At 34.5% G+C, this 25,963-nt stretch overlaps 1 protein-coding gene across 1 annotated transcript in view; it reads left to right on the forward strand.

Annotated features, from left to right (window-relative positions):
• Positions 1-25,963, forward strand: part of LOC123696849 (RNA/RNP complex-1-interacting phosphatase) — a 42,318-nt gene that overhangs the window by 8,461 nt on the left and 7,894 nt on the right. Inside the window, exons 3-5 of the mRNA XM_045643227.1 lie at positions 15,373-15,398; positions 15,648-15,735; positions 16,762-16,841. Coding sequence (XP_045499183.1) covers positions 15,373-15,398; positions 15,648-15,735; positions 16,762-16,841 — 194 coding nt within the window. The remainder of the gene's footprint in view (positions 1-15,372; positions 15,399-15,647; positions 15,736-16,761; positions 16,842-25,963) is intronic.

Consider the following 25,963-nt stretch of genomic DNA (forward strand, 5'->3'; position numbering starts at 1 on the left):
CGAAAAGCCTTTACCTAATTCACACAGCTTATTTAGCTGAACTTTGTGAAACACAACGGAGATACAATGATGACCCACGGTAATGCATCTTTTCGTGTATTTAAAGACGGTCGCCGCAATGCACATGCTAATTAAATTATCAATGCAGACTTCCTCGTTATTATTAAAAACCGGTTAAGCTACGATGTTGAAAACACTCGTTGTAATCGTGTAGAAAAGAAATATTGTTGGAAAATATATCGATGATGTATTGAGCAATTCGTATCGAGCCGTCCACGGCGTTCCTTAAATAGTAAATTCACGGTCCATTTATAGAAATTGTTAAAAGATGAAAAAAAGGTGTAAAGGTCGCTGCTGATAATAGGCCATGAGCACGCAGGTCGGTGTCGAGGCGCCAGCAAAGAGCGGATCCCGCTGGGATTTTTATATCGACCAAGATCCAGCCTTTGCATTTACCCCAGCACAAACGGAAAGTAGGTCTGTGAAATGAATTCCGGAGGTCTCGTAAATTGGTTGGAAGTGTGAGTACCCTGGAATTTGCTAAATGAATTCACACCGCTGAGCTGTCCCCTTGTTATAAATCAAATGCAGGTACGACGCCGACGGGTGCAGTCGTGTGTTAATGTACTCCAGCTACAGTTTTGGGGTGATTTGCTTATTACCGTGAAATTATTGTAGCTTTTTGGGACATGGATGATCGTCGTTACTTACAAATACGTTTGATACAGTTCTTTTCCATAGAATATTGATTATGTTGAATTACTGGTTGTTTAGGTTTATAGTTTTAATTTTTTATAAATAGTTTGTCAACAATTATTTTTTAGCATAGTATAGACTATAGAAGAATATATTTTGCATGAAATAAATAAAACTGTATAAGTAAAAATAACTGTATAAGAAACGATTTTTTCTCACATAAGTACGTGCATTTCGAAGATAACTTAATTTGCTCCTTTGTACCATTTAACATATTTCGTCGAACATGTCATGATATTTATGTAAGGATTCATTGCTTTCAAAACCATTAAAATTATTTCTTTGCACTCAAGATATGGATAATACCTTACCTCATTTATCACACATAACCCTAGGGTTGGAGTGCTGTATTGAAAAATATTATTTCTGAAAGATATTTGTTTGTAAGCGATCCGAAACAAATATTTACTTGACTTGACTAAATTATTTTTAATAATTCAGAGTTAATTATTATGCGATTCTAAAAGTCAAACATTATTTTCAGAAACGTCATCTTATAAAAGACGTAGAGATTAGTTTGATTAATTGCATTTTTATTGTGAAATAATAGTACAGTCACGAGGACAGCTCAGTGAACTAGCTGGAGCATCTAATACGTGATGTGATAATAGCCAAAATCTGGATGAGCAACACGTCTCTACAATAGAGTTGCCAGTCAGCCCTGCCTCAAGCGAACCCTCCTCACGTGTGACGGCTACACATTTGTTAGTCCGCAGCTGTGGTGCCGACAACATATTTATTGTGCTCATTAACCTTCAAGAACGCTATTTAATTGTCGGCCGTTTTTTATTCACTTCACCTCTGACCCGTCCACGACTTATTGCTCCCCGGTCGCTCTTTGAAAGAGAACTGGTGCGTTATTTATTATTCTAGTTGGTTCGTATCATTGTGGCGCTTGAGCTCGTCCGTATGATTTATGCAGTTATAAGGATGTGACACGACCCGAAGAGCCTTTAGTATTGTGTGCTTGTAGCCGTCCGAGGAAATGGAAACTTGTAATGTTCTCGGCTAATAGTGTGGACTTTCACACGATGGTGACTAGATGTGCGCTTAGGTACTGTTAAGGGAAGATTAATGGTAGATTATTTTGTTTGAAATGTGTTTATCTGTATCTGTAGTTTGTTAAATTGATTGTTATAAGGGGGTAATGATTTAAGTATGTTGTAAGTTAAATTATCGTAATTTAGTCATATTCAAATCTTAATTCCTTTTTGTTGATCATTTTATAGCACCAAATTTATCTATTTTTATAAAAACTTCTCCATCTATAAACAACATTTGTATAACAACGATACATGTTTATTTTTGTTTCCAAACAAACAAAGACGTCTTTGAAAATAAAACCGCATTAAGCGGTCACTCCGTATCGTTTGCTTTTTAGAACCATTAAATTATGATAAACTAGATTACCGTAGTGTTTACAACGAAGCTTATCGCTACAGAAATGTTGCTACTATTGTTCTCGAGCGTTATTCACTTCGCCAGTGACGTCTTCATGTGCACTATCAGCTGTAAATTGTGGTATCATACTTGTACCGTCGCCGGTACGGAACCGTTTATTGATTGTATCGTAGTTTGTCCGCTGTTCACTTTGAATAAAATTCGAATTATAATTAATCACGACTGTGTCGCGTGGGAGAGCGTCGCGCACCAACCGACGATCTATCATATTTTGTGATAACACCGAGACGCATCTTGGATTTGGAACTCACATGTGACATCGTTGAGCGCAATAGTCAAAATGCCATTTTCTTCAGAGCATTGCCCTTTGAACGTGACGTAGGTGGGTTATTTATTACGGGTTGATGTTTCGATCTGTTAATTTCTATGTGAATGAGTCGGAGCATTAATATTGCACTAGTTTCAGTGTAGCTTCTGTAGAACAGCCAGTTAGCTCCTGTAAAATCTATAGCCAGGCTGGTTAAGACAAGTGTTTCTATGATGACAGTAAAATCGGATCATAAAGATTGGAACATCCTTCGTCCTGTGCAATAACGTAGCTTAACTTTATATCCCATAACGGCGTAAATAGATAGACCGGCGATAAGCGAGGGACACCCCGGGGCTATGGCGGAGGCTGTCAATTGAATTTGTCTGCAAGCGCACGGTGCATTAATAGCGTACTAAACTACGTTGAACACTATTGATATTTTCATAAAACGCACGCAACTATTGTCAGACGATTCTCGTCTTATTTTAGTGCGTTCGTGTTATGGCATTAGAAATGTACTATCGTAGTATTGCGCTCGTAGAGTATAAAGTTTTATTACTCCTGTACAGTTTGATGTATTAATCTTTTTGTTTAATAAGCGTTTGTGTAATGTATGGCGCGGTTAAGTCGAGAGCTTTTTGCAGCTTTTGTTCATAGTTCTTTGCGTACTGTGAGTCTGCTTCGTGTTCCCACGTTCCGGCTGTTTAATCATGACAGTTGTGTGTTCGCGCTTAATATTGCATCATAATGTGTTTAATAAGAGTCGTTTGCTTTTAAATGCGTACCATTAAATGTACAATGTGCAGCGTCGGTCCGCGTGTTTGTCGAACTTGTGTGTTGGTCCAGATAATTATGTAGGTTTACATTACTCTCACTGGGTTTTGTTCATTATTAATTTTAAATGATATATCGTTAGTAGACACAATTGATCAACAGAGTTCAATTGTACTCAGAACTAGGTTTATATTTAAATCCTAAATTATAATTTTATTGTTGAGTCATACAGGAATGATGAATCATTCTTTCGTCTTTAATTTGTCGTTTATATTTTGTATAAATGCACCTATTCAAATTAAAAGTTATTCTTTATATGTATTTACTCAATTTCAATTAATCCTACTTACAGATTTATACAACTAAATAATTTCATTCAGTACCTACTAGTAATTGTCTATAAAGCATTTAACCTATATGCAATGAGAAATGGCAGTATTCAACTCTATTCGGCCGGCTATTATGTCAACACGAATTCCCTAATCGTTAAACATAACTCGTGGTAAGGCAGGGTGATAAATGCTCATGTGTCATTATTACCTATTTTGATGTATGCCGCTCATTAGACCCTAAATAAGATATACCATTGATTAAGAGCCAACACATAGTCGTTATTTTATTACATTCCTGTTTAATAAACAAGCGATCAATTAATGTTTCGTTTTAAACGGTATTAGTGTGCTTACGTTTTTAATGTTTACGGCTAACATGGTATTTGTTGAGAGGCTAATCTTATTGACGTCATTAGAGATTTTTGTTTGGATGATGGGATACAAAGTTAGGTAATTGATAAGATTTTGATAGTGCACGATGGTAGTTTTGTAATTAATAATAATTATTTTGTTTGTGTTATACTATCTGAAGCCCGTTGTTTTACTCGGGGCGGCTCTCACAAATTGCTATGTGGTAATCAAATTATAATCTTGCCCTGTGCCTAATTTCATTCAAATCTAATCAGCTATTTTTGCATGATTGAGTAACATACGCTTATGATTTAAATATTAATAGAATATTATAATATAGAATTTCAGAATCCCTAGTTGCTCGTAATTTAATACATATTTCATAATTTGTGTCTTGTCTTTGTAATAGCTTCAAGCAACAACATAATTGACATTAAATAAACGGTAAAATAACTCGTTATACATTCCATATTAACATGAAAATTGTGTGACAATAAATTGAATACCAATCAAAATTTTATGGATGGTTTTATAGCGTCAACAAAAAATATAAACCACAATTCTAAACTAAATCAAGCAAGTTATTCCATTTAATTATGGCCGTGTTGGCGCTAGCGGTATTTAAATAATAAATTAGCGAAAATACATCATGATTGAATATTAATGCTCACAGGTTGAAATAAACGTATTTAATAACGTTGTTATAGGTTTCTTAATGGCGCTTTTTGGACAGAAAAATTGATAGTTCAATTTTGTTGTTTTGTGTGGCGCGTCGTTAGTGTCACTCGTTAGCTCCAAGCGATGCAAATTAAGATATTTCATTTGAATATAGTTTTGATTTATGTACCGTGGATATAGTTCTAGCGTGGAAGCGAACTAGCCGCATATGAAAGTTCGCTCGGCTCTTAATCATTGTTTATACTTTTCGTTTTATCACAACGCTGAATATTCATACGACGATTTATACGAATCCGACTTCTTTAATTTGTGTTCGTACACTTTATTGTTACTTAATCACGACATAAAGTTAATTTATTAAAATAGCAATAAAAAAATCTATGAATACTTAAAATTTGATAGCGAACGATTTATTAAACATCACTAGGCTAGGATTTCACATAATTTAGATACGCTTTAATCCTATTTTACGATCGTGGCAAGGTTGAAGTCTTGCGGACAATCAGAATAAATTGCTCCTTTTATATTTTATTATCCGCCTAATTTATAGACTACACAAATTTTATCAAAGCAACGTCGTAAAGCTGTTTTATGTATAATTCGCTTGAAGCGGCTAAAAGCAAGATTTTCCTTCATACAAATCCACTCACTTTGTCAGCTTATTTTCGACCTTCGCGTTTGATTCAATATCGTCGCCACATAATTAATTAATTAACGAATACATAATGAAGGTATGCATTCTATAATTGATTGGTTTTTCGTTTTATTGCTTTATTCGTTGCATATTCAGTCGGCTACGAAATTATTATCGTCGACTCGTAAATCATAGCTACCTGTATAACTCGTGGTAATAGACGCTTTATACTTTATAGCCAAAATAAGGCTAATGAACTGTTAAGCATTCGTAGATACGTTTTTTATATCCCACATTGTTGGGCACAAAAAGAGATTTCTCCGGAAACTATTCATGTCACATTTGCATAACCTAATGTACAATGTGTTTTATACGTTTAAATTGCATTTGACACATTGGGCCGTGTAATGTTATCTTTATTATGCGACCGTTCCGCATCCACAGAAGGTCAGAGTGCTGTGTGAATCCCGCGAAGGTTCTGCCTCACTTGTTATCTTATAATTCAATTTACACGCGTACACAGCTTGTTGATTAGTTAATTTATCGGCGATAATTTAAGCTTTTATCTGTTAACAATCTTAATTTCTTTATTATATCTTCCTATTGGAATAATATTACGAATGAAAGTTTGTAATTGCTTGTTTGACGTAGATACACAGCTACGACTAATCGAATCTGCTGTAATGACCGTGTTGTAATGTTTTACAATAAAATATTGTATTTCCGGTCGACTCGTGACTTTAAACGTGTAAACAAAATATAAACAGTTACATGAAAGATTGAAATTTGAAAGCCACACTTTTGAATAAACTAAATGGTTGTAATTTTTCCACATAAATCGTAGTAGTGTTTTCATATAACAGTATTTTATTTACATACGAAATTATGTTACATACCTACTACCGGTACTAGTTAATACTTAAACAGATAACAACTTGGGAAATTTATAGTTTATATTATTATTGTAACACTAACTGCGCTTTACCGAGTAGAAAAACTAGCTGAAACACGCCCGCGCTGCTCCGCCGAACCGATCAGTATTAATAATAAGAAAATATAAGTTACTAGCTTTCCACCCGCGGCATCGCCCGCGCAGTTAAAGAAAAACCCGCATAGTTCCCGTTCCCGTGGGATTTCCGGGATAAAACCTAGTATCCTATGTCCTTTCTCGGGTATCAAAATATCTCTATACCAAATTTCATGCAAATTGGTTCAGTAGTTAAGGCATGATTGAGTAACAGACAGACAGACAGAGTTACTTTCGCATTTATAATATTAGTATGGATTAATTTTGATAATTATCAAATATAGGCTTATATGGTTTTTCTTGCATATGTGTGTGTGTGTGTATCTTCCGCACCTCAGCAACGCCTACTGTAAATGTAGAGAACGGAACGTTGCGGCGCGGCGCGGCGCGCTCAAATATTTCGTGTACCGCATTTTTAATGAAAATATAATAAAGAAATTAAGATTGTTAACAGACACAAAAAATGATAACTTCTTCGTACTTAGTACAATCATAGTTCGTTTTCATCGTATCGTATCGCATCAGTTCCTCGCCGAAGCCTGCGCAAGCATACTCGACTACTCGAGTTACTTTCAAACAGAATTCGATCACTATTAAAAACCAGAAATTGCACATACAATTAAACATTTCCGTTAACGTATAGAGATGTGAAACTAAGGCACCTGCGAGAGGCTGAGCATTAATAGAGAGGTGTGCCGCCACGCCCCTGCGTCGAATGCGCGTTTCGCAACGCGTCGTGTTGATTTTGTATGTGCACCTGGATTTAAGATATTGCTTTTTAATATATACGTGGCATGTTAGCTTATATAGCTGTTAAATATATAAACTGAATAACAATGCATTTTTAAAAGATGACAATGCGCATGTTGTGACATAATTTTACGAATAAGCCACTCAGATCAACTTCAGTCATTTAGATGCGTGTGAAGTTGATACATAATTTTCGGTTGCTTTTTGTCACTATACAATACTATACGTCGCGTCTGTCTGTTTTTTCATTTTCATTATGTTTTCATCAATGCTGAAGTTCTCATCTCTTCTGATCATTTATCAAGTTTTAGACAACGCGGGCGTGGACAATAAACAAGGAGGACAATAAGCAATAGGAATTCGTAAAGAACTCTCATTGGATGCATTTTTATAAAACTAACGTATATTAATTGAACATTTGCTTGTTTGTATTGCTATTATTTTGTAAAAAGATCATAATAAAAACTATACTTTACATAGGTATATAAACTAAATTGAGCCATCATAAAAATATATTCAACACATAAACTACCAATATCAATAAGATTTATTATACACAAGTATGTGTCTGCAACTCGGTGTGAAATCATTTGCCATTTTATTTCACCAAGTGTTAAATATTAAATAGTTGCCAACTGTTTTTGCTATCATTCTGGCTTTTATGGTATCCAATTTGACGTGTGGTATTTCATAGTTATTTATTAGTTTGATTTGAACTTTAAAACAGTAGGTACTAGATTATTATTATATACGTCATGTAAATAATAAATAAGTCTGTATGCTTATTACGTTTTTTCACATAGAACTCTATAGAAAAAAGTAAGGTAAAAAAATATTGAAATGATATCGCGGTTGTTTCGAAATAAGATAGAACTTATGAAAACATTCGACTTAATTCAATTACTTACATCTATTCCCATTTTTTATTCTACCACAATTAAATAAAAATATTTATTCCTTTCAAATATAAAAAAAAAAATGGATAGAGATAAATTATATATCTTAAATTATTTGTGTACATTTATGAAACCTTGTAGTGTAGACATATGAAAATGATTCGCTCCCGGCGATTTCAATAACAATATACAATTCCATTCTTCGGATCTTGGAAATTTATTGTATAGTGTAAAGCTACGATATTTTGTTTCGTATAGAGCCTTTTGCTCATATAGACACAAATCACAGTGTTCAAAGTAATAATGTAATATATAAACAAAACAAAATTGTTTTATTGAAATAACATCGGTTAGTACCTGGTAAGCAAGTAGCTTAAGGTTTAAATATTCCGTATATTTAGTACTAAATAAAGAGAAGCAGTAGGGAATTAGGCCCTTCACTCCATCCTACGAAAAGCTTTAGGTAGCAGACACAATGTTTGGTGTTAGTGTAAATTTTTTGTTTCTTTTTGGATACAATTCGTACTTTTGTAACTTCAATTCCCACTTTATTAGATGTTCGGTTTCTAAAAGCTGCTATATATCCCTAGGAGCAGCGATTTCTAACGAGAACATTGATTTATGGATATAATATAGCGTTTCGGATAATCCCCTTATACAATAATATAATATGTGGGTTGACTCTAAAACTGTTTCCATGTAAAGGTTTTAAAGCTTTTTATAAGCATTGTTAATTCACTAAGTGATTTGTTGTCCTGAAAGCGTTCTTACTATGTGACATAATGTAGTTGGCCGGCGCCGGCGCAGTATTTCTCACGAATTCGCGGCGCTTGCGCGTGGGCGGCCTATCATAAGCCGCCATCACACGTCTCACTGAACACACTTGACCAAATCTTAACATCTCCTAATTCGTCCTTATTACGTAGATCATAGAGGTAATATTCGCACGTTTATTCACTTTCCTCATGAGTTTAGATCGTACATATCTCTTTGTTGCCTAGTGCATCTAATTAGTCAAACTGTTTAGTGCTATACGCCGCGGGCCAGCAATAATAACGTACAATGTAAAATGAGGTGATTTGTAGGCTTGTATATAATTCGTATGAGTATTTTTAATAATAGTACATAGGTATGTTGCCATTTCTCTCTTCAAGTTTATAAAATGTATTTTAAAATATCCATATCGTGATTAAGTGGCGCCATCAATACGCCTGCGAGGCCGAATTATTGTCTTATCATATTTTGAACATATACAAAACGTATTGTAGTACTGAAGTCGTGGAGATTCATCTGTTAATATTCATATTTTCATATTTACAAAAGCTATTAAATCTCCTTTGTCTGATGCGTTTAAGTGGGTAATGCTTCATTGACAACAAGAAATATCAAACTCGTACGTACAATTTATCGGCCACGCTCGCGGTATCTCCAGTCTTGAAAACTTCGTATTATGTGTCATATTTCTCCACGAAATGTCTCGTATGCTTTTTATCTCCCACAAAGTTATTTCCGGTGTAACTTCTAGTTGTTATTGTATTCAATAATTTAAAAATACGTTCGGGGTTTTCACAGAAACTGAAATACTTATGTCTTGCGACATGCGATATGCACATTCGTAATATCCTTAATCCAAAATGGTCTGACATAAAAAGACACGGCGCCAACTTTCTTTGCGTCTGATTATTCATTGTATTTTTATTGACACCACCTGTATTGAAGCTCAGCTCGCAGTTAAGATATGAGCCTTAAATCCCTTCGACCGCCCCGTTATAAAAAGATATTCATTAGTGCTCTTAATGAAGGTGGCTGTCGGCCCTTGTTCTTTCCGCTCTGGAATTAAGGCTATATCAGCTACTGATTTGTCGCGATAAGGTGATTTATCTTCAATAAATTTATCGCTCAATCAACGTCGACGCTTGCGCCGGTTCGCGGCGCGGTTGATTGGATTTCTTCATAATTACATCTTTTGACACGTACGCGCCAAGTTTCGTACCTCGCGAGCCAGGCCATGAGATCGTGGGAGCACCGTGTAATCAGCTTTCTTGACCGTCTTGTTTTGCCTGCAGAATTATGCTTTATAGAAATTATGCAAATCAGCCCTGCATTAATGACTTCATCTGCTTAAATTCTTTTTTATAATATCATCCCGAAGATCTATATGTGTTGCAATAATTATATCTGCTTAAACTCTGGCGAAAGTTAAAAACGTGTTATTATTCTTTTGCCGTCACGTCTGACGTTGATTTTATTTTAATATGATGGAGAGAATGTTGCTGAAATGTGGGTGTTTTTAAGTTTCGCGTACGTCTTCAAGTTGTCAAGTGCGATGTTTGGTGGTTATTAACTGCGAATACGTCAGTGAAAATACTCCGTATTCATCGTTTATCATAAATATAATCAGGCTCCTCGCTGAATTTTTTGTTGTCTGATTAAGTTTGACATTGTTTCACTCCGTTCTTGTCGTGGGCTACTCGAAAGATATAAAACAAGAAAGTATTGTAATTGTTGAATCGTATATTATGTAAATGTCAAAATGATGAATCAAACATTGAAAGTTGAAATAAATTTCGTCTTATCCCTTCATGTTGAAGTGTCCAAATAAGCTTAATTGTCATAAATGCTTTCTTACCGAGATTTAAGCACGCACGTCACGAATGTTTAAATAAGACAATTAAATTAAAATTTCGTAACGCACGCCAAGTAATGTCATGTTAAGGGACCAGAAGTATCGAATTAACTTGAATTATTTTTACGACTTGATTCTGAATATTTTTTGCGAAGTTTAGTCAGGTTTACGATGTGAAATACGAGTAAGTATGATTCATTTTCGGTGGCATTTTGTCTTTATCGTTAATGGTTATTTTGTATTTCACTTACTTAATTTTTTTAATCATCATTCGTCATATAAGTCGCCGTTGTTGTTTAGGTGCGGGCTTCGGCCCGTTTAAAAGGGGTATCATCATTACACCACCCAACTCGTTTCGGATCCGAAATTCGGCGGTGGTCGCAATTAGGCGCGATAAATGCCTCTGATATTCGATCCACCGGCGTTTGTTCGATTAATCGGGTGAATCGAATAAGGAATCCGATTTAACGGGTCATTCCTTTTGCTTGTTTATGTGGCGAGTTCGATGGAGAGCTTATGTTTATCGAGGTGTTTCTTATGACTTATGAGCATTTAAACACCTGAAAGTAATATTCTAGATACGTTATAGGTGTTAGCTGATAAGTAAAATAAAAAAAAAATTGTTATTTGAAAACTTGACCGTGTATGGGTACCTTTAAATGTTATTAAATGTACTTATTATAATAAGATTTGGAACATAACTCTATCTGTTGTTCTACTACCTACTTCAAAAACTGCAAGTCCTAATTCAACACGAGGAATTGAATACAAAGTTTAAGATGAAGTAAAGAATATTAATTTCTTGCGGCTTGGCGCCCGTATAGCAGTAATTGATCCTGGATCAGTAAAATATGATTCGTAAGCTTAAGTGTCAAAGCCCGCATACATGAAAGCTGGCCACATATCAATTATTTTTGACACCAACTATTAAGTCGTTACACAATAACAATGTGTTACGTTTTATGTCTTGCTTACAATGATTTTCTAAATTGGGATCATTTTGGGCACTGGTAAAGAATTGGTTAGAATCTAATGGTTAGTTCTGTCTATATTGGGCACGTAGGGGAATTGAAGAATAACGGCGATGTAACATACTAATTGAACAAAATTAAAATGGTTTAGGTAGTGTTAATATGTGCGTCTAGACGTTAAAAGATATATTATTCAATATCAATATACTTTTGTTTATTTTTACATTGCTTCATGTATGTCACACTCATATTGTACTAACATAAATTACCACCCAAAATGCAGTACGCCTTATTATCATCAGCTTGTACGATCATCTGCTACACATTCACGAGGTTGTTAACTAAAGGTTAAATTCCTTGGAGACATCGCTCCACCTTTTCTTAATCTACCGTGCCAGTTGCATCGGTGTCGAGAGTAAACGAATGGGTAACGATCAACGAAACAATGACAAGAGTTCGTCCATTACAAGGCGACAAAAGGCTAATATCAATAGAAAACAATAGGAACAATAGTTGCCCTCTGTCAATTATGCCATCATTACCATTGGAATAAACGACATAACGGATCGGTTGATTGTGGAGAATGTACAAAGGGAAGTAGGGGATTAAAAATAGACAGTGATATAAATTAGATCACATATGTATGTTGTGGTGATACATTTGCAAAAAAGGGGGGAAAAAGGGTCAATTATTGTACATCATACATTCTAACTTCTTGCGTGCGTATCACAAGGCTTTCTTTGGCATGAATTGACCAGGAAAAGTCTATGATTTTCTTTTGTGCAATTTTAATTAATTTGCCAAATGATATAGGCGTAACTGGTATAAACAGATTAAAGAATTACTACAGTCTAGAATCAATATGGTTTGTCTAGTACCTAGCTGTTTGTCTAGAGTCATACTATTAGAGAGTAATTTAATAAAATCCATTTGAAACTATAGCGAACGGTATAGAGTTATAAAAGTTGCCGTTGTGAACAATGATGTTGCATTTCGCTAGCTGAACATAAATCATCGGCAGACATTGGCGCCGCTCTAGGTGTTTGTCGCTCGCCTTGAATCTTTTAGGGAAAGACAACAAAATGCTTCTCGTTTATTGATTTTTTACGAAATGTTTGTTTCTATTAATTTTCACTTAGTGTGGCAATTGCGTTTGCATAATTTTTCAATTTATTCACAGAAGATACGATCTATCTGTACATTTAAGTCGTTAACTGTTTAGTTGAGGTAAGTCGAAGTTTAGTTCAATACTTCTGTCGTTATTTTATATATTCAACATGTTCAGGGAAAAGCACGATTTGATCAATAACCGCTTAAGACGGAGAATAAAATGTATCAAACCAGTGAATGTTTTGATCATAAATTCCAACCTCTCAATCTGAATGTCTCCAGAACACACTTTCATTGAAATTCAATACAACAGTCTAACATTGACTCACCTAAATGTATCAATTTTGTACAATGTTTACCGATACCCCACGAATTAAGTTATATCGTTTGTATTGAGTTGCTACAATTGTATGCCACAATCCGTATTCTGTTACAAGTAGTGTTTATTTTCATAGCACTGTTACTGTGATATTACATATGTGTAAAAAGTAAATAAGTTTTAAATCAAAATTTCAACAAGCTATAATAATCAATATATCACCGTTAACATCTCCACAGGTGGGACTCCTCCCTCACTCGTCTTTGCAATTGTATAATTGGCGATGTCGTAAAAATGATAAACTTACCTTTATTGCTCATACTGACGTGTTTAAATAATGTCTTGTCGCATTATATCGGCAGATAATCGTAAAATTTATTTTTAAGAGCATATAAATGTGTTGTCAGGCCTCATTTAAAACAGTCATGCTACATGGAAATTTAAATTGGTTCAAGTAATTTAGACGAAATCAGTATTTTAAGGGTGTCAAATAAAATTCTTATGTAAAGCTCAAGTAATCGTTACAAATATTATAAACTTTAAAGAAAAACGTTCCTATGTTTCTCTCATTTCGGAAGAATATATAATCCAGTTAAGTAAGATACAGTATTAGAAACGTAGATATTTATTAATATATAAAAAATAATATGTATTATGTTCATTATATTATACACAAAATAAGTAGATAAAGCAAAGTAGCGCTATTGCGTTTCAAGTGTTCCCTTTTGACGGTCATCATGAAGATAATTAATGCGTATTATAGATAAATCTGATATTCTGAGTTCTAAATTAAATATAAATAATAAAATAATTAACAATACCTTTCCGAAGCACATAATTTGTAAAAGCTCACTCGATGAAGAGTAAAATATAGGTGTGGGTTTTTAAACCCCTGACGCAGCGGTTAATCTCTTAAATTGTAGGTTAAAGGTTATAAAGCTTGCTTTAATTCAAGTTAAATACTTGTTTGTTTGATATTGATTGTAGTAATAATTGTAAGTACCAGATAAGTACTTATAATAACGAACTGATATTATTCTGTTCTGATTTGTTGAATTACAATGTTCATTAATGGTAATGGAGTCGATTTATTATTTCGTATTGGTTCAGTTTTATTGCTTTGCTATTTAATTATCGATATGTTATTACATTTCGATTATGATAGATTACGATTTATGGTTTTATTCTTTTGATTTTGTTATTGCTCGTTATTTTTGTGGCATACATTTTTTTATTCAAATTAATATCTACGTGCTGTATCGTCGATACAGCCAATATAATGCATGTTAGCATCACGACATTACCTATGAAAAAATTAAGTAATGCTTAAATTAATTAATGATAATGATAAATGATAAATGATAATTTATTTGTAAAAACTTGAATTATTGACGACAATAAAGAATACTCGTAGTCATACTTTAACATATAATATAGATTTCACGTGTCACAATTTTATTAATCATCATAATTATTAATTAAAGAAATATTGTATTATTTAATGTTAGCCGTCGTCTGTTGAACCAAGCGAAGTGGATATGTATTTAATATCATTACTTTTCAATTTATAAAGACCACCAGCGAATGTTAATTGAAAATTACTTATTTTATACGCCTCCCTGTTCATTCCTGTCTATAGTGAGTGAAGTATCACAATATTTTTGCCACAATCTTCGCCATCGTGTCAACACGGTCGATAAATTATTTATTCTCTAACCACCTATTATTAAGGTGGCTGACATTTCATTTTTGGAGCATTTCGGGCAAATTGAAAATTTCAACCAGAAATATTTTGCCTGCGGTGCGAACGAAATGGGTTTCGTTATTTATGTGATGCGTTTTAGGGAGATTATAGTTTTTAAATAATAACGCGCGTGTTCAAATAAAAACTGCATTTCTCGGAATATGTCGATTGATTTTCGACTTGGTATCGCGTAAAACGTTACGGGGAGTTTATTAATTGAGTTTAACGTAAAAAAATTAGATATCCCGTCCAAAACTCGATTCGGTCTCATCAGGTGGGCTAGTCTGGGGTCATCGACACCGGTGAGGTAGGGCTAGTCGATGATTGATCAGTGCTCTTATCAGGGGACTGTCGCCTACGTGCGGCATTCTTCAAAGCGTCATTGTCTGTAGCCATAGGGACATGTGCTAATGCACCAGAATCTCTGAACAGTAATTACTATTACGTTGAATGTTTGGTACTCTGAGTTTTGGTGACGATCTGTAATAGCTAACAGAGGTCAATAATGAGATATTATTAGGGCGCTTTCCTTATGCTCATTTTTATATTCCTATGCCAATACTATTGTGTACATACTTATAATTTGATACATAATATAATATTTTGTATTACATATTTATCTTGTTGATTAACAATAATATGATTGTTTCAATTTTCATTTTATTATTAACTTATTTTTTTTATTTGTTACAGAGATGGCAATCGAAAAATAATGAAATGTAAGTATAAATATAATTCAGTGAATCCATAATTACCACTCCTATTGATATACAGGTTGTTCCAGAAAAGTCGGTCAAGCCGTGGCCCAGAGGTAAAGTACCCTTTAGGATACCGGAATCATATCTATGCTATGCGTATGCGCATATACTTTCGTAATGCCCAAGGGGTGATCTACCTCTGCGCCACCGGTTGACAGTTTTGCCTGGGACATCCTGTATATGACTGTTTATCAAGTGAATATTTTTCAGATGGGATATCAAGACGCTTTTAGAGAAAATACCAAAATTAGGTGCTGTAATAGATTTAACAAACACACAACGGTATTACGACCCGCAGGTAAATTTCCCTCTATACCTAGCAACTAGCAACCCAATGTTGTGAAAATATGCAAATGTTTAAGTACATATTGTCTGGTAGCAAGATCGGACGATAAATATGTACAGTTTTTGTATTGTTTATTGTCTTTTGTCAATTCTTAGAGAGTCATAGTTTTAATATTTGATTTATTTTCTATTAGCTCGGGCCCGGCGAGCGCAATTGTTTGTAAACGGCGGTGAATAATTACACACATTCACGTACCGCCATTCAAATTCTATAATACGCATTCCTATGGACTTGTTAGTGATAATGAAAAGTATTAACAGAAACTCCTAGCACGTGTAAGACAAAATTCTCAGGTCGGAATTACGACTGTTAGTTGTAAGGATGCCTATAAGACGCGCGTCGGGTACTAGAATACGTGGAAGCAATAAAATTATGTTTGGTTTTACGATCGAAGACACATTTTCCACTACGATGCTTTGTTCGGGCTTGTCCGATTGACATGTATTTATTTGGAACTCAATCCGGGTTTTATCATATTTCTTACAATATTATCATCGTTCCAGAATAGGCCTGTAATTATGCAACTAAAATTGTATTGTGCTTATTATATTTTTATAGCCGCTTTTTATTACATTTTTATACTATAGCTGAAGTTTTGACATTATTTTACATTTTCTTATTAAATTAATCAACATTTGTTATGATGAACTTGCAATCAAATTATATTATGGTATAATAATAATCAAGATTAAGTCTTAAGACGTGTGCGCGTGCTCAAGTTCATGCTACGCTGACAATGTGTCGGATTGCGCTACGCTTGACACGTCGATCCCTGTGTCGATTGCAGCTGTCAACTTAGTTTAATAGAGCAACTGTCAAATTAACTAAAAAAGCGTATATCGTAATAATTGTTCTCATTCTGTAGTCATTAAGATATTCCTTTTGTATGGATAAATAATAATTCATAACTCATACGCATTACACGAGTATTGTCCACTTAAATTTACCTAGAAATCAAGATTGCTCGTTTTGTTACAGGAATTGCAGTCGGCGGGTGTTCTGCACAAGAAAATTTTAATGGAGGGTCGCGTTATACCGCCCGAGCACAAAGTGACCGAGTACGTACATTCTGACAGCTTGAAGTATTAACCACTTTCTCATATTCATTTTTCCATTGTACCTTTTTTGATGTACTTTTAATGTATGTGACGCTTCGGTGCTAAATTTGCATACGTAAATAAGGCAATAGAAAATGTTATTCCTTGGACGAAGCGAACTCGATTGATATCGATGTCGATACGACATGCGCCTCAGGGAAGACGCAACATTACGATAAAGTGCCGCGTAAATCAGAAACCGCGCAGCTATCCATCAAAGCAGTAACTCGACATATTTTTGCATTCGCGGCGAGTTTTAATTTGAAGCGTCGAATTGGCGCCATTCGTAGGTCGAATATGGGTAATGTTATAAATCTTCGGGGGTGCGTGGGCGACGGCGCGCCCGAGGCCGGCGCGGTGCTAGCGCCGCGGCACCGACCCGTACCACCTCGGATTCAATTGAAGCCGGTCTAAACTAGCGTTGTGTTTATAAGACATCCACCGCCCACGCGCCACCATGCGAGCATGCCATTCGGAATTTGAATGGTAATTGTCACCGCTCAAGTGTGTCATCTTTACAGATGTCGTCGCCACAACGAGAACCATATTTCATACGATGTGACGATTTTGCTGTGTATCGACACATTAATAATATCAATTTTGTAATGTACAGATACGGCGATAGGGCACACAAAAGAGATATCAATTCCGTAACTAAAAGCCTTAACATAAGATTATCTCGGTCATTTGTCTAGTCTTTTGTTAGAGGCTGCGCTACGTCGTCGGCTGACTCGCCATAAATAACCATCGGCATTTCTCAGATAGTTTATTCCTGTTATCGCGCCCGAGAACCTTGCATCTGTTTGTCAGTTAAGGATAGACAAATGCGCCCCCCGTATAGCTACTATATATCGAGTGTTTGATGACAGTTTTGATTTTTTATTGACAGAGTACATTAATATTGTAAAAAATATTAAAGTTTACGTTTTAGATGAACAAGCGAGATGATTCGGAAATTCTTCAGGGATTATTATTTGCTCGTAAGATAGTGATAGTTAATTTCCAATCGAACCAAATAACTGTATACCTACTGCTATGTATTCGGATCCTACTTCTATTCCTCTGGGACAATTAGCGATGATATCTCCAGCCCATTATTCTCTCATGATAGTTGCTCTACATCGAGTAGCTCGTTATGTGATGATTGAACTAGATCGTCGAAACACGGATAAAGGCATCACGGGACCCTCGTGACCTCTCGCAATGCACTGCGCAGCCGATCAGCCGCGCGCGTAATGATGCTCGCGTGCCTCCCTCGCTCGTTCATTTATCACGGCCATATTTTTACTTGTTTTCCATGTCGACTGTCCACAATCGTGTCGTCATTACAAACCTGCCCGTGTACACACGATCACCCCGACAATAAATTGTGACCACCGTTGAAGTAAGGATTGTCAGATTAATAGATTTTTATGGCCCCAGATACGAAGGATTACGCCGTGACTCCGCGCCCTGTTATTTACATGTCACTAATGAATACTTATTACGTCGTATTTTTATGCGCTTTCAATACTGTCGTGTGATGGAATCGTAGGTATAAAAACTTTTGTAACACTTAAAATCGATCCGTTCAATGTTTAAATATTGGATTTTATTCCAAGTGCACACGCTAAATCCGTATTTAAGCTTGTTTCATCGATTTTCTTTGTGTTTGTGATTCTATTAGCGCTCGATCGAGAGTTTGGGTGCGAGACAATTTGACATCGTGTTAGGTCATTTTGTATTTTTAGCTGGTTCTCTCAGGTTCTTGTCGGGAAAACCATTATATTGTTTTGTTTGACTTTGAACCGAACGCCCTAATTGCTACTAGAAACTGTTAATGACGCCATATATTTAAACATTGTAATTTATTTGCTTGAAATTATCTGATAATACATACTTGATTACTTATCATTTGGCGCCAAAACTATATAAGAATAAATTATTAAATAAATAATTTTTAAATGAGATTAATGTAATTAAAAAAATATATTGGCCTAGGCTATCATTAATCATAAAACATAAACATCTGTCTTCTATTAGACTATCAAATTCGATAAAAAAAATAAACTAACATTCATACCAGGAAATGTTTTTGAAAAATCTTCGACAAATAAATGTTTAAGTTCGTGGAAACTTCTGAAATTTATTGTATAGTTAATTTTCACTACGACTTTCTAGCTATTAAGGGTTATTGTTATGGAAAAACTTGTAAGCTTTAGACTTAACTGAAAGTCACAAAGCTGACTGTTAAACGTTATGCGAATCTTACGAATCATGTAAAATATTCAACATAGTAGTGAATAAAATATAAGTATGTCGTTACTTTTGAAATACAATACAGTTCTGTAGCTATTACAACTAAATACTACATTAATTTTCGGGATAGTGCGTTGGAGTGAAAGTGTAACATTTACAAACTTTTATTATAATTGCGAAGCGATTTATAAATTATGAATTCTATCGATAATATTATAAATACTCTACGATATAGCTCAGTATTTAGTTCTAATATTTCTTGCATTTTAAATTGTTACTACATATTTTCAGCATTCTTCGTTCAACGGCAATACAAAATATATTGAATCAATAATTAATTCGTAACAAACATATCTAAAATATGAAAATGTAGAGAAAATTTTGTAGCATATTATATCTTACAAATAATATTAACGCAGTCCTTCACACAAACACAAAGTTCACAAACAGGACAATTAATTTTAACCAGCCATGAAACAATTTCCACAATGACGACTCTCGTCAGTTACATTGAATAACGCCGTAACGACAGAAGAAACAAATTGTCGGCTTTCTATAATGTCTGTCATAATGTTATTTCTAACGTGCCCATTACCAGTGGTTATAGCGTTTCATTCGGAGTAATAACCGATCTAAATATCGACAATATTATAGTTTCTATTACATTGCTGCTATAGTGCTGTATAATCATCGGAGGCCACACAAGTCTGTGTAATTGAGACATTGGACAAATAAGTATTATTATGCTCTAAGCTCCCTTTATTGTACGTTTTACATGTCCGGTTGTGTACTCGTGAAATGAGTATAACCGTTCGAAGTTAATTAAATTTACTTATGCAATCTGAAATTCAATGGATTTGGGCCGATTTAATTAGATGTTTCATGTAATTGTCTGGCATAAATTGTTTTCGGTACAGATATTAAAATGTTAATGGTAAGTTTACAAAGATTTTTTTCGATGGGTTGGTTCAATCGTGTATTTTGACGTGTTGAAGCCTTTCAATATTTACTCTACATTTCCTATCGGAGTAATTTATTGCACAAAATTCCTACGAACCCTATTTTACACACTGAATCGTTAACACGATCTTGAAATAACATTTAGAGTCAATAATGCAAAAGTTTATAATGTGCTTTTAACTTTGCAAACGGGTTTAAATCAAATAAGAGGTGTCGATTACCCATCATAAATTTATTAATTAGAAGAACAGTTCACACTTATTCATGCCACTGAGTCAAACAATGCCGGGGTAAATATCAAAACACCATGACTTATGTGTCATTGGCGCCATTTTCGATTGATGCCAGCAATTAATTAGCACGTCCTACGATTAGAAACTGATGAGACTCATGGTTGCGGTTTGTTACTTAAAGTCTTTATGGTTTGCGATATTGTATAATAGTGTTTTATTTATCCATCAGCTGTTTATGCGGCAGTTTTCTTTGTGAACAGTCAAATCTTTGTGGTGGAGATGGTAAAAAGAAGTACATGAGAAACGTAAGTCATCTGCTTGACAACATTATATGATAGGACTTCTTTTTTGCATATTTTATCCTGAAATTAAACTTTTTTTTAGTGGAATTAAATGTTATTGGAAATCAAAATCCATTTTCCATTTTCCATCCATTCTGGAATTGAATTGTCTTTCATATTATTGACCTAGGGATAGTTCGTATATGAGTTCGATTTGAATATTTTATTAAACAAAATATTGCAAGATACCTCATAATGCAGTTATTCGAAAAATTATTATTAACGAAGTTACATCACGGCATTTAATAGGTCAAGCATATGATGCAAACCGCTGCATAATTGGAATTCAGAAATAGTTTGTGGTTTTATTACGACCAGTATTATAAATAATGTAATATTACTTCATTTGAAGCGGCATATTTTATGTTTCCTATTATGGCTGTACCAAGACAACGGTGACTCGGAAATGAGCAGTTCTTAGAAATCTGTTTGATCGCAATTGTTGAAGACTTTATGATTCACTGCATATCGGGATTTGTTTAGAGGACATCAGCTCTGCGCGTAATAAATTACGTTGAAATAATGGTTACTAAAGTTTGTATCTGATTTGCAAAAAATACATAGCGAATTGTCATAGTCAAAATTAATGTGGGTACATGTCAGCTACACAATTCATATACTTAAATATTTTTGTACTCGTAGATATACAATCAGATGTACAACGAAGAGGACGCACGAAAATAACTATGATTTCTGTATGCATAATAGTGACATCAATAGAAGTCCTACAGGTTTTATAAGTTTTGGTAAAATCTAATAAATTCCCCCGTATAAAATTAACCGAAACTCAAGTTACAAAATTCTTTTACGGGATCAGATACAGAACTTTATTTTCCTGTTGTTTGCGTTACATCGTATTTTCTTTACGTCATATGAATTTAGGATAAAAATGTTGTTTGGTAAGTTCATCATCTTGAATAGTGATTTCGCGGAGTTTCCTTAGATGTATTTGAGTGACGAGTAGCGTAGCGAATAGCAAAAGTATACGGAAAATTGAACGAGTTTTTATCTGGTTTTTGTATAATACGAGAACTGCTTACTATATATTATGTTGTTATCATGTTGTTTATTGTTATATATGAGCGGTATGTATGCAAATTCCTTTTGTTTTCGCTCTTACAACAATCTCATGTCCCATTCGGAATTCTGCGTATCCGTAGGAAATGTCATAGTTACTAGTTTTTGTTGGAATATCTGGTTAGAACTGCTGAGGTACAGGTTTAGTTTTCTTAAATACGTATGCATGATTTGTTTAATATTAACTGAAATGATTAAATTTTATGAATTATTGGTATACCTATTTGAGTTATTAAGAAAGAGAAATATGTGAAAGAAAATGTTTAAATATTTTCAAGCTAAGAATAAACATTAAAAAAAAAAAAACACATACAGATAATTTCATTAAAACATACTTTTACTTGAAGCCTATACAAATGAATGTGACGGTTACCTCAAGCTGTATAGATATGCCTTCATCCCATGTAAATCACAGCCGCTATGACAGTTTGCACCCTGAAGGCTCACAGAGGCGCCTACCAATGACGGCCATAACTCGCACACTTCATTTGCAATATAGCTCTGGTTAATGGCTTTCGATTGGTTCGTTAAGAATTTTTTATCAAACTCAATGAAAATATAGTTTCTGGTTTTCTTAATGAGAGCTTATGAATGGATGGATTAAACGGACTTGAAATTGAAGAAACGGAACTGTACCTATCGCACTATTTAAGAAGGAAGTAGATGGTAGTAAAGCTTCATCAAACAATTAGTATCTTATAATTTTCAATAATACTGATAGATGATTTATCTAACCGCGTCGGTTCTAATAAGCAGATCAAAGGATAAACGGACTAATATCCATCGGCAGTTAGCCACTGGCCGCCCTATACTTCGCACGCCATAAACATCGCTCCGAGAGCGTAAATTACATACCATCTATACAGAACATTAAAACGCCAATGCGTTTATGTCGAATCGTAAAAACACTTTTGATGGGCCCATGATCCTTCGCATGCGATAATATCTTCATTTTACATGTGCTTTCACAATTTTAATGACTTATTCGATTGTGGACTGTTTTGGTTAGGATTGTTTGAAGTATCAGCAGGATTTCTCTCCGAACAATTTCCACGTTTTAACCTTTGACTCATGAGACAATTTCAATGCGACCCATAGTGTGTGCTGGCTCGCATGGGAACCACCTGCATCCTTATCTGACGTTGTATCGAAGTGTCGCCCATTATCTCGCTTTCGACCACTTTCTTAGTGTGTTGTGTACCGACACGTTGTTTGTACTATGATGGATGCTTTGTTGTCCAATTTCCCAAGTTTTGGGTCCTATTTGCTTGTTCCATTTCGTACAAATTCGAAAATACATGCGCTCTTAATAAACTTTTAATTAATTAGTTAAATTCAACGATCATCAATAAAGTTCTATCATCGCAACATTTTGCTCGCTTTACTACAGTTGTAACATTGTTTATTATAGTCATTTACGTTTAACCACGTCATCATAGTTTAATAATGGCCATGTTAATTTTGAATTTTATTACAATACGTGTTTTATTAACTATCGTACTCGTTTCGTATGGAATTTTACTGAGCTCCGTTCATAAAATGTATTGTAACTTAAATCGCGTGTTAAAAATGGTATGTGTTACACCTGTACGAGAATCGATGAGAAGTTATAGGTTACGGATTAGTTACGAGTACTGATAAGCATCAAACGGAGGCATCAATAAGTCTTTGCGCAAGGATACACGTTTCGCGGAGCCGCGGCAGCTTCGTCTCTTAAACCAATAACAGTGACAATAATTGCAGCGATGGCTAGCACATAAATTGACCGAGAACACCACACACCGGCGCGAGCGGCGGTGCCGCATGAAAAATATCCGGATTATAACTCGGGAGCGATCTTCGGCACAGATAACGCCGCTAGATATAAATTATCTTACACACGTAAGACGCAACTGATATTAAATAAGAAAGCATGTAATTCACGTTGCTCCGATCTGCCCAACCGAGCAATAAAATACACAATTCTGACAGTTTTTTAAATAATGACGTCCGTGTTGACCAGGAAGCGCTTAGAAAGTTTAATACATACAAACTTTGATATTAAATTCGTCCAATCTTCGAGTCGATCTAGCGAGTGGAACTAAATCATTCCTGTGAATTCCATATTTCATAAGTTTTTCTACTATAATATCGAAGGCTAACTCGTTAAAAACTTGGAGCATGTCGTTCCCGACTCCTGATTTTTAATGTTAAATTTCGTGACAAAATGTAATTCCTTGGGTCGTAAAATCGAATAGATCGATTAACGGCACCGATGGAATTAATGTGTACTATGGAACTTAATTAGAATTGAACCCATGTCGAACCCTTGTAATTATAGTTGTATAATAAGGATTATTTAAATACATTTATTGTAATGAAATTTCGAAAATAACGAAAGCTCGAGGCGTCTCGAGTCTGTTGCTGGGTACTCCGCCGACGTTATTAGTTTCTATTACGAGTAAAAGAAATACAAGACAAATTGTAGAAATAAATTCAATTGAATATTTAATCAGACAACTCATAAAATGTTCTTAATGTAACAGGTACTCAAGCTTATTTTCGCAGCATATTTTATTTATTCGATTTTAAACAAAAAACAAATATGTACGTCAATATTTACGAAGGTGATTTATCCGAATCCTTGTAAAATATTCTGTGAATTAATTGAAACGTGACTTTATGCATAATTAAAATGTTTACTCTCTGGCGCCACACGTCGCGGATAGTTTCATTTTGTAAATCTTATTGGAGTAAAGAATATATTCTTTGGAATTGTTTGTTGATGATGTTTTGTTTGACCACTTATAGCCATTCTCAGTCAGGTATTCACGGAATTTTGTATTTTATAATATTTTCCTTCTTCATAAAAATCGTTTCTAATTAACGTTTTTTGTTTGCGAGCGGATTTATTCAGTTTATAACCCGCTAAAAGCTTCATCATTGTGTATTTTAGCGTTGTTTGAACAATTTGCAATCTGAATCAGCTAAATGACTAGGTGTGATAACTTTACATCCTTTAGACGAATATACATAAATTTAACATGACAATTCGCAATCAGCACGGTGTTTATGCAAGGCTTTCAAATTGTTAACATTCAAACGGGTTTCGTTAAACCACCCTTCCAGAATATTCTATAAAAGTTCGCGTCATCGGCGCCCCCTTTCTTAAATGTGAAAAGACATTTATAATGTTGAAAACAAATATATTTCATCAAAGAATCTGAAATGCAACCGGCAGAAATGCCTTGTAATTTAGGGTCGCCCACAGATCATGCGGTTTTAGGTGTAAAAAATCGATTAAAACATGGCGACACGCTGCGATCGATATATGATAATATTTCATTGTGCGACTGCTGTCTAACATTCTTGTAAAATTTAATTAAACCTCACGATCCGGAATAACTTTGTTACATATCGTTTTACACCGTAACTTAGTTTTATTGGCGTTTAACTATATTGGTATGTATGTTGGAATTATGTGTCGGAATGCCATAAAATTAAACAGCAAACTTCTTTTGTTGATCATACCCGACTAATAATAGAGGCTTCGTGTTTTACGATTCTCTAGATGTATGTATTTTTGCATTCCTTCAAGTTTAAGTGTGACATTGTGCGAAGAAACAATGTAAACGTATAAAAAACCACATTCACGTGTATTAATTTGTCGTTCCTTTCAGATTCATGGACGCTGTTGATGTGTTTCTGGAAAAAGACGAAGGTAAGTTTTATTTGTACTTTATGTTAATATTTTTTTCGTCTATATTGCATTAGTTCGTTAACTTACTGAGAGGTATTGTTTTGCTTTGGGCTGTGAAGCGATAGGAAAATGTGGGTAAAAGCATTTTTATAATTATTAAATAAAATTAATGTAATTAATTAATTAAATTAATTAATGTCTTGCATGTAAACATGAATTTAATTTAAATTAAAATATGTCAATAGTGAAAAAATAACTTTACAACATCATTTTACCAATTTGAATTTGTAAAAGCTTGCCTATATTAAGCTGCATGCAATTTCGATAGCAAACTACGTAGGCTCAGCAAAGTATAATGCAGGTACATCGGTGTACGTGGGTTGTTCGTCACGCTAAGGTGTTAATGCATGCCCATTGCCTAATTGTATTGCTTTACAAGACCACCATAAAGAGTGCTATTGCGCGGCCTCTCTATTGTCACTAATCGCTATTCTATTGGCACCTTTCTTAACGCATTTTATAATGTAAATCTGTTTACTGTTGAATCTAAAACAC

Source organism: Colias croceus, chromosome 13 (genome assembly GCF_905220415.1).
Source record: "Colias croceus chromosome 13, ilColCroc2.1".
Lineage (NCBI taxonomy): Eukaryota > Metazoa > Arthropoda > Insecta > Lepidoptera > Pieridae > Colias > Colias croceus.